The sequence below is a fragment of the Solanum lycopersicum genome, chromosome 5, assembly GCF_036512215.1.
Source record: "Solanum lycopersicum chromosome 5, SLM_r2.1".
Classification (NCBI taxonomy): domain Eukaryota; kingdom Viridiplantae; phylum Streptophyta; class Magnoliopsida; order Solanales; family Solanaceae; genus Solanum; species Solanum lycopersicum.
Window position 1 is genome coordinate 31,918,218 of NC_090804.1, and position 10,693 is coordinate 31,928,910.

A 10,693-nucleotide genomic window follows, 5' to 3' on the forward strand; every position below is an offset into this window, starting at 1 on the left:
TTTTCTATATCCCTAATTACTTTATTCCTTTTAACAAATCAAAAAACACAATATTTTTTACCCATTATAACGTGAATAATTAATTTTGAAGAGGTAAAGTACTTTTTGAATAATCTTAAAATTTTTACTTTATTTACTTGATAATTAATAGGGATAAAATGATATACTCACTATATCAATCATTTTTCTCTTAATTTGTTTATCGATTCAAAAGTGGACAAGTAATTAGGAACAAAAAAAGGTTTCAAAAAAAATTACCTCATTTTCTTTTTAGTCTGTTTCAAAAAGAATAGTCTCTTTCTTATTTTGATAATATTTTAATTTCAATTTTTCACAGTAACATGTTTAAGGCTACAAGATCAAAAGACAATTTTGTACATTTGAGCTAATTTTAATTTAGGAACACAAGATTCAAAAGTTTTCTTTATATTATTAAATTTTGTGTCAAGTCAAATCAAATTATTCTTTGTGAGGCAGATGAAGAACATATATAACTATCTATCATTTATTTTAGACTATAAATTTTAAAAATTGTTTAAATTAAACTAGCTAATATAATATGAAAAGGAGGGAATCGTATTATATAATAATTACCCTATTATTAGTAGTTGGTGTTAAGTATTTTTTTGTCAAAAAATAAAATAAAATTGTGGGGTGTGGAGTTGGGGTTGGTTATTCTACTGGTCCATCTTATTTTATGGGGGTGAAAGGTAGTGTTGTTTATTCTTGGTCTGGTCCGTTTATTTTTTCAATTCAAAGTCCATTTTTTCAATTTCATTTCATTTTTCTCTGTTCGGACATTAATCCATCCACTTTATTGTTTTTCCTACAAACTATTTCTCTCTCCTCTCTCTCTCCATTTCTCCAACAGAAACCGGCGTTGGGATCTCCGCCGGAAAACTTCACCAATTTCCGATCGGAGATTATGAATGTTTAGCTGTGGAGAAAATTATAAACAATTTAGCAAGAGGAGAGAGAGATATTACAGGTGGTTTTAACGTGCAATGTAGGAAAAACACATACACAACAGGAGAGAGAAGAAGAAGAGGATAGAGATAGAGAGAGAAAGGCATCGAAGCTTTGGAGGTTTCTGCACGGCACGGATACCTAGATCTCTTCTTCAATTTCCCTTCCTTACCTTGCCTTGCCTTGTGCCGTAATTTATTCCTAAACTCTCTGTTCTCTCTTCCTAATCTTTATAGCTACCTCTCATCCCTTCCAATTTTTTATCTCTCTCATCATTCTCTTGTCTACAGGTGAGTGCTTTTTTGTTTGTTTTTCCTTCTACTTTTAGCTCAATTATGGCATATCCCCTTTTGATCTACTCAAAATTGGGTTCATTTAACTGTTCGATCGCTCTTCTACTTTTCTCTTTGCTAAACATTAACTATCCTTCTTCTTGATCTGCTTACCAAACCTATGAAATTCTAATTCTCTGTGGAGTTGTTAAATGCATCTAGCTGTAAAATGAATTTATTTTAACATGTATGACATGATCCAACCTATTAATTCGGCTGAAGCTACTTTCTGTTTCATATAAACATTTCTTTTTACTGTTCAACTTGTATAACAACATAATTGAAGTGTGTGTCTCAACTGTGACGAGTTCCTTACTTTGATGTTTCTATTTTGTGCCCAATTAGAATAAAAAAAATTGGTTCTTTATGACTTTCTCATTGCAGAAATACTTCGAAACAGGATCTTCTTCAAGCTTCTTACAAGGTTGATGTATTTCGTCGTCTGATTGAAAGAAGGGATTCTAACTTCGATTATATAATTCCTTCTGTATCCAACTTGCATCACACCATCTCAAATGAGAGAGCTACAGGGTTTATCCCCATCATCTTACTTCTCCGAGGAATTATGTTTTCGTGATGAGGTATAAATTGTTCATACATCCCTCTTGTAATGTTACAACAGTCTTGAATAAGGCCTCAAGTGGATAATACTATTTTGCTTGTTTTTTTTCCTCTGTGAGTGATACCTTTTTCGTCTGAACTTGACAGAGACAAGTTGGATTTTGGAAGGCAAATAGCCTGCAGAACTATCATGGTGAGTAGTAAATTAAATAAAACATTGTATTTTCCTATTTATTTCAGGAATACGCTAGTGTTAGCCGTTGTTTCAAATATGCATCTACCTGCCTTATGCATTGCGACTAGCAGATTAGTTAAGCTCCCTGATTTGAAAGTGGTAGTGAATACTGATTGTTTCAGCTATTAGTTTAAGAATCTTCATTGTCCCTTCTTTTCCCCTACTCGAAATTCTTATTGTTACAGTGCTGCATGCTATAAATTTAGAATATCTGATCTCGGCCTGCAAAAACTTTTCTTTCTATAATGATTTAAGAGAAGACAATTATATTTAAATCATCTTCAAGTGACACAAGATTGGTATCTCTATTGTTTTTTGGAAACTTATTCTGTTGAAAGGTGGTGACAGAAATGGTAATTACGCTGTATGAATCTTGCAGGATGGTTGATTGAATCTTGTCTAAATTAATGGGCTTTAACCTTTCCGCTATGCAAAATATCTGCACCCTTTCAAAATACAAACAAATACATGAATCCCCATCTCTAGTAAGGATAAAAAAGAAAAGAATAAAAGGAATGAAGGTCCTGTTAGCAAAACGTGCAATAACAAGCAAATCCTGTTATTTCAAACATATTTTTACGTGACTCCGTCCATGTATATTCTTTATAAAAAATACCGTAACAAGGGTGAGTGATATTCTTTTAGTTTCCAAGTGAAAAAGGTTGTGATCCAGATGGAGGGTTTTGATAATCTCTCTTTCCACTTATCTGATGCCTTCTCATGCAGGTCTTAAAAGTGATGATGCTTTACAAAGAGCTGCTGTTCGTTCATCACCCTTTGAGAATCATATTTCGTTGGGCTCCCCGACGACGAAGCATTTTGAACATCATGATTCTCATCTAAAACAAGACAAAAATGTTAACAGTATCATAGAAAGACGAGCTGTTGGAATAGAAAGAGCATCTCACTCCTTACCTAGAGGTCTTGACTATAACGTGGGTGTAAGATCTATTGTCAGCACTGACTTGGCATCTTATCCAACAGAAGATGACAAAATTAGCGTATTGGGCGGTCAATGTGAGAATGGTCTCTTCTCGAGCTCATTATCAGAGTTATTCAGTAGAAAATGTATGTCTTGCTTTCTTTCTGTTTATTAGTGCTTTGGCCTTTTACTTGATTTTCCTAGTGTTGTCGCTTATTTGGCAAATTTTTGTCCCGTTGCTGTTTCAGTGGCTGTCAAAAGTGGTACTTTCACTGCTTATCTTGTGATTATGTTGTAGTTGGATAACTCATTAATTCAGTTCCTCTCTTATCGAAAATTCGTTTTATTGTCTTCGGCTATTCAGTCGGCGGAAGAGGAGTTGATGTTTGGATTTTGTATGCAGTGCGATTACCGACCAACTATTCCCCACATGGCCATTCTGTTGGAGCAGCTGACTCACACTATGAAGAAGAACGTTTTGAGTCCCTTAAAGAACTTGAGGCCCACGCTATTGGAAATCTTCTCCCTGATGATGATGACTTGCTTGCTGGGGTTACTGATGGGCTAGACTATGTTGGCCAACCCTATGCTGGTGATGAAACTGAGGATCTTGATCTTTTCAGTAGTGTTGGAGGTATGGACCTAGGAGAAGATGGTTCCTCTACAGGACAACAAAATTCTGAATATGCTGGGAATTATACTCTGCCTTTGGGAGACTCTAATGCTGCAATTGGTAGCCAGAAACCTTTCGAGGAAAATCCATCTAGAACGCTCTTTGTAAGAAATGTAAATAGCAGTGTTGAAGATTCTGAACTACAAACTCTTTTTGAGGTGAGAGCAGTCAATCAGTGGGTCTACATTTTCCAGAAACTTCTCTCTACACCCTTCAAAGAGAATTAAAATGTAAATAGAAGTTGTATGTTTGGATTGGTGATAATTGTTGTGTTTGATTCTTATGAACAGCAATATGGAGATATTCGCATGCTATATACAGCATGCAAACATCGCGGTTTTGTTATGATATCTTATTATGATATTCGAGCATCACAGAATGCCATGAAAGCTCTTCAGAACAATCCACTGAGACGCAGGAAGCTAGACATACATTTCTCTATTCCCAAGGTATGTATGCTTCATCTTTCGAAGCTAGACATACATTTCTCTATTCCCAAGGTATGTATGCTTCATCTTTCTTGGTCTTTCCCATGCTTGTTTTTGACATTACTGGCCCTACAATTGTTTTTGATATTTCTATATATCTCCCATATGCAAGCAGTATACCAAAAAATCATCCATAGGCGGTATTTTCTGAGCTAGAGTTGTTTTTGCATCGCATGTTTCTTAGTCAACAAGCAACAATTCTCAGCCCTATTTTTCTGATCATTTTTGATAGGACAATCCATCAGAAAAAAATGCCAACCAAGGGACTCTCCTGGTTTTCAACCTTGATTCCTCTGTTTCAAATGATGAACTTCGACAAATATTTGGTGTATATGGGGAGATTAAGGAGGTCAGCTAGTCTACTAGCTTTTTGTATGCAGTTCTTTTGTCAGGGGTATTGCTGATTATTTTTTTCTTCATTTTTGCCCCTTATAAAAGATCCGCGAGACTCAGCATAGAAGCCATCACAAATATATAGAGTTTTATGATGTTAGAGCTGCAGAAGCTGCTCTTCGTGCTTTAAACAGGAGTGACGTTGCAGGGAAGCAGATAATGATTGAAGCAATCCATCCTGGTGGTACCAGACGGTGCGAACTTTTAACATTTAGCTTTCCTTAGCTCTTCTTGGAGATACCCCTCCTTCCCACTTCTCAGAAAAAAGAGAGAGAGAGAGAGATCAGGACAGTGCTGTTGTAGAAAGCTGTTATCAAATTATGTTTATAGCTGAGTATGCCAATTATCCATGTTCTATAGGCTTCACAAATTTGAACTCATTGTTAATCTGGAAAATTGTTATTTTCTTTTAACTGATTTACTCTGTGTTTGAGCCTTTGTTTGAATATAGCAGGTTGTCGCAGCAATTTCCTTCTGAGCTGGAGCAAGATGAACCTGGTCTTTATTTGCACCAGAATAGTCCTAGCAGTTTAGCCACTGGATTTTCTGGTACTAGTACTCTTCATTCTTTGCATTATAATTACTTGCAGAAAAAGTATTATCGTTCACTTTACTTAATCGTAAGTTCCAGGAGCACTTCCACATGGAGGACATGGTTTGAGTATGGAAAATGGATCTATTCTGGGCAGACAATCAGCCAGTGGTTCTGCCATGAATTCCTATTTGGATAATGCATTTGACTGTGGATTATCATTCAGTGTTCCTAACAGCTTATTGAGGTTGGAATCTAAGGGGGGCAACCAAGCTAATGTTGGTGAAACTGGCCACCTGCAGAGCCAATTCAATTTTGACCTTCGGGGCACATCAGGTCTCCATCCTCATTCTCTGCCAGAGTACCATGATGGTTTATCTAATGGAACGACCTCCATTTCTCCGGGCGGCATTTCTGCAAATATGAATATCAGGCCACTAGAAGCAATAGAAAACCGAAAGTTCTCCAGAGTTGGCCCTAATGGGCAACCGGTTGAACTAAATGAAGGTAAGAAGATCCATATCACAGGTCTTTGTTCTGTGCAAGGATAAATGTTATACTGACCGGAATAGTGAGGTTATAATCCTGAAAGAGAGGGAAGCGAGAAGAAGAATGAGACTGTTGAAATTTGCTTGTATCCTTGCCATGTGTGTGATATGTTTCATTTTCATTTTAACGAGGGTCGGCTGTTTTTAACAGAGCTGAGAGTGCTATTGTACCTGTAAGGGTACAGGTACAGGGGCCAAATAATTAAAACCAAGTGTCTGCCAAATTTGCTTGTTTACTGATCTTCTATGTTTGCTATTTCTGTTCATTTCAGTTTTTACTCCAAATGGAACTGCAAATTGTCCTTCTCCTGGGCACCAATACATGTGGAGTAATTCACATCAATCGCAGCCTCAAGGCATGATGTGGCCAAACTCACCAACATATGTAGGTGGGGTCTGTGCTTCTCGCCCTCAACAACTGCATTCAGTTCCAAGGGCTCCGTCCCACATGCTCAATGCACTTGTACCAATAAACAACCATCATGTGGGTTCAGCGCCCTCTGTTAATCCATCCCTCTCTCTCTGGGATAGAAGACATGCCTATGCAGGAGAATCTCCAGATGCATCTGGTTTTCATCCAGGTTCTCTGGGAAGTATGAGGATTTCTGGAAATTCACCACATCCTTTGGAGTTCATTCCTCATAACGTTTTCTCGCGCACTGGTGGCAGCTGTATAGACTTGCCCATGTCTTCCAGTAATGTCGGCCATCAGCAGAGAAATTTAATGTTTCCTGGTAGAGCTCAAATAATTCCTATGATCAGTTCATTTGATTCTCCAAATGAAAGGATGCGGAGCCGTAGGAATGAAGGCAATTCAAGTCAGACTGACAACAAGAAGCAGTTTGAACTGGATATTGAACGGATTGCACGAGGGGACGATAAAAGGACAACCCTAATGATAAAGAATATTCCTAACAAGTACGTCACTGTTTTATTATTCATTGATATTTAATTTTATACCTTAAACCCTTCTATTTGCTTATTTGAAAACACTATGCTAAAGATGTTGATGTGGATTGAATTCACTCCAAAAATAAAATGAAGCTGTTTGTTGTTGAGAGATTACTAGTCCATTAGTTTCATTGTTATTTGAGATGATTTTTCTTGAGTTCTCTTGAAAATTAACCTGACTTGGTGGGTCATTTGGTGTATGTGTAGATAAAATTACCATAAGTCTGTACAAGTAGAGAGTAACATTTGTCTACCACCTTGAACTGTTATCATGTAGTAGCATGGTGATTGCTATTACATATCTGGCCTTCTCATGTTAAAGATTATCCTCTCCCCTTATCTTGCTTAATGTCTTGAAATATTTTTGACATTTTCTCAAATTACGATAAGCATTTTCTCAATGCTTGTATACCTGCATGGGATGAATAAAATTACATGAAGGCTTCAATTCAAGATCTGTTTTCAACTTTTGAGTATAAAGATCAGTTATCTGTTGTCACAGCGATAAACTTGTTCAGCTATTGGATATATATTTTTCGCATTCTCTGTCTTCAAAATTTGCAATGGTGTGCCATGTTTTAACTTCTTCTGGGTTTTTTTAGATATACTTCAAAAATGCTTTTGTCTGCAATAGATGAGCGTCACAGAGGAACATATGATTTCATCTATCTACCCATTGATTTCAAGGTTAGTGCTTTTTTTCCATGGTGAAAGCTTTCTTGTGCTCTGGATCTTGTTTCTATACTCTGTATAACTTTGGTTTGTTTTGTTGCAGAACAAATGCAACGTAGGCTATGCGTTTATCAACATGACTGAGCCTTCTCTTATTGTTCCGTTTTATCATGTATGTGGTTCTGGCACCCTAAACAAAATTAGTTCTATTCAATTTGATGGTAACTTCCTGTAATTAAAGGTGAGAAAATATTTGTCAGGCATTCAATGGAAAGAAATGGGAAAAATTCAATAGTGAGAAGGTGGCATCACTTGCATATGCTCGCATTCAGGGAAAATCTGCACTCATTGCTCACTTCCAGAATTCTAGCCTGATGAATGAAGATAAGCGATGCCGACCAATCCTCTTCCACACTGATGGCCCTAATGCTGGTGATCAGGTATGAACACAGCACTATCAAATAGCTGTCTTTGCTTTTATAGTTTCATATGTATCTGGGGACTATCAGTTTGATTGATATTTGGCTGAGTGTTTGTTCTCATTTTCATGATTTTGCAGGTGCCGTTTCCCATGGGTGTAAGCATGAGGCCAAGAAGCAGCAAAAATCGAGCTGGCACGAGTGAGGAAAGCTACCAAGAGAGCAAGGATTTCATAATTGAAGAGTCTGTTAATGAATCAAATTGAGGAAGCTGCTGCAATTTTGTTGGTACTAACCTACTAATAGGAGGATTTTGGAACTGGAAAGAAATATCCACCCAATTTTTATTAATGTACATTAGGGTGGTCATGGAAAGACGAGAAGAAAAAAAAAGTTGTATTTTTATGAATTTTGGGACAAGACTCCTAAAATAGTCATGAAAATTGAGGCATCTCAGTGGAGCTTCAAAATTTTGCAAGATTTGGGAGGCTACTAATTCATATATGAGTTTCCATGTATTCATAAAACATTTGCGGCACAAATGGAGGGTTTTCTTGTATCTCTTTCTCTCTCCTGGCATTTTCCATATCTTTTTTGTCAACTGACAATATTACTAAGAAATATTTTTTCTTATCTCTCCTGCCAATCCATTCCTTCCAAATTACAATTGATTGGCCACTATTTCTTTCAAATATTTTAACGTTACTTTGGCATTACTCTTCATTAGCTATATTACAAATTCTTTATTACCATTGACTTCGTTACCTATTACAAATATTTTTATCATCATTGAATAGCGAGAAAAAAAAAAATCAAAAACGACTATAATTTGGACATAATTAGAGATCTGAAGTTATAGTTTGAGTATTTGTGATTCATAGCAACAATTTTGTAGAGGAGATAGATCAACGAGATAAGAAAAGGGAGAGGGGAGATACTAGAGAGAGGATGCATGCATGTCCATACAAGTTATATTCGACGAAATACAAAGAATGCAGTTATATTTGATAGACAGAGAAGCGGGTGAAAGTTGGGAGAGTAGAGGGGACAGTTACAGGTCGATACATACTAATATTCGATGAAATACATGTTGTATCAGTCGATATAGACAGATACATATGAGCTGATACATGTTGTATTAGATATAAATAAACATGTTGATACATGCATATACAAAGACGAGAGATGCTAGAGAGCGGAAAGGACAAATGCAGGCTAATATAGGGTTGTGCTACACTCCAAACCTACACCCTCGATGTGATCGACACTTACAATCACTATTGGTCCCAAGCAGGGGCAAATCTAGGATTTTGAGGTAGTGGGTGCCACAACGTTCAAGTAAGATAAACGATCAGTTGCTTTAATTTTGGGTTACAATTCGGATTACTGATTTTTATTTTATTTTTATAAATAAATTGATCAAATATGCATGTTAGTAATATTTATTTTAGATATTCTGAGATTAGAGATGACTAAACAATTCAATTTTCATTTCCTTTTTGGAATTAGATGTCTAAAACTTTGAGGGAAAAAAGTTTTTTCACATTAAAATTTGAGCTTGTATAAACCATATGATAGTATTAACATAATATATTACATTGATTTTATGTGTTTTTGGAGATATATAATACAGAAAGAATAAAAATTGTACTTTCAGTCTAGTCATCTTACTTTACTTGGATTGTACCTATGTTTTTACTTTCCTTATCATGTCTTAATAATATGAAGGCTCCTTGTCAAATGAGGCTTTAAAGGAGTACTTAGTGTGAGTCGTAGTACGGGATGATACTCATACATTGCACAAGTATGACTTAGGGTTGCCTTAGATGATGGTCCCCAAGTGTTCATATGACTCATGTAATATTTATGTCTCTTATGAATGAGTATTATGTAAAGATGGAAAGACTTAATGGTAATGTCATTTTTGGTGACCTTAAGGTGGCACCTAGTGTGGATGGTGGTATGGGCCACTATTCATACATTGCAGAAGGTATAGCTTGAAAGTTACTTTGGGTGAAGGCTTAATGTTAAGTTAATGGCTTATGTGCTGATTTTGTTCTATGTCTGTGTATCATGCCTATTGTGATTATGTTCATGAAGTTATATCAAATTAGCATAAATGCATGACTTTCAAATAAAAATGTCCCTTTTAAAGCATGTTTTTACATGGTCATAATACTTAGTACATTTTTGTGGGCTAACTCATATTTCTTCATGTTTTACTATAAAATGTAGGTTCAGGCAAGTGAATAGTTATCTCTTTAAGTTGAAGCTTGGATTAAGATTCTTCCAAGACCTTTGGTATGTGTTTCTAAAGATATTAATTTTCTTTATTTCTTAACTAATGCACTTGAAGCTAAATATACTTTCTGGAACTCTTACATGAAACAATGCACTTGAAGATAAATATACTTTCTTGAAATAATAACGCACTTGAAGCTAAATTTACTGTAACACCTCGAAAGTAAAACAGTTGATTTGGAAGAAAAAATTACAGAAAAGTTACTGGTGCATGTTTGTACGAGGTCAATTACTAGTTGTACTTAATTATACGATCCATAAATGGTTGTCATGGATGATTTCCTGAAAGTTGAGAAAATGTCAAGTCTCATATTAGCTTTACGGATCAACAAGATGGGTCATGAGAGTTTAAGGGTCGTGTATTGTGCTTGTAGAGTAAAGTCTAGACTTTATGAGATTTTAGTACCTTAATATACGGTCTCCTTGTACGGATTGTACAAGGAACTATGGCTCGTAGAAAACGATATGTGGTTGATCTTTAGAAACCTGGACTCTTAGTCATTGAGTGAATGATTGGCCAGTAAGGCCCATAAAAAGAACTACGGACAGTATATGACTGGTTGTGGTTGATGGCTCGGACTTAAGAGGACGAGGGAGCTTTACGAGTCGTGTTATGGTTGATGGGTCGTGTTATGGTTGTTTGGTTTGGGTTCAAAAAGTTGTGTTTCCAATAATTGATTTATAGATGAACAATACGATC

The 10,693-nt window shown here is 36.0% G+C and overlaps 1 protein-coding gene across 11 annotated transcripts; it reads left to right on the forward strand.

Moving 5' to 3' along the window:
- The first annotated feature begins 708 nt into the window (after nt 1-708).
- Nucleotides 709-8,325, forward strand: AML1 (mei2-like protein). 11 transcript variants are annotated; one of them, XM_069297544.1, is made up of 16 exons: nt 729-1,256; nt 1,683-1,879; nt 2,007-2,052; nt 2,474-2,720; nt 2,821-3,162; nt 3,420-3,847; nt 3,980-4,138; nt 4,410-4,526; nt 4,616-4,764; nt 5,025-5,119; nt 5,202-5,609; nt 5,923-6,568; nt 7,204-7,288; nt 7,377-7,445; nt 7,534-7,713; nt 7,833-8,325. In XM_069297544.1, the coding sequence occupies exons 4-16, from the start codon at nt 2,687-2,689 to the stop codon at nt 7,956-7,958; spliced, it is 2,838 nt and encodes a 945-aa protein (XP_069153645.1). In that variant the 5' UTR covers nt 729-1,256; nt 1,683-1,879; nt 2,007-2,052; nt 2,474-2,686; the 3' UTR covers nt 7,959-8,325.
- Nucleotides 8,326-10,693: the final 2,368 nt, after the last annotated feature.

Coding starts and splice junctions, on each gene's coding strand:
- AML1 (XM_010322255.4), top strand. CDS start 1,814: ATGAGAGAGCTACAGGGTTTATCCCCATCATCTTACTTCTCCGAGGAA. Junction 4,190..4,409: donor TACATTTCTCTATTCCCAAG/GTATGTATGCTT, acceptor CATTTTTGATAG/GACAATCCATCAGAAAAAAA. Junction 5,120..5,195: donor TTTAGCCACTGGATTTTCTG/GTACTAGTACTC, acceptor CTTAATCGTAAG/TTCCAGGAGCACTTCCACAT.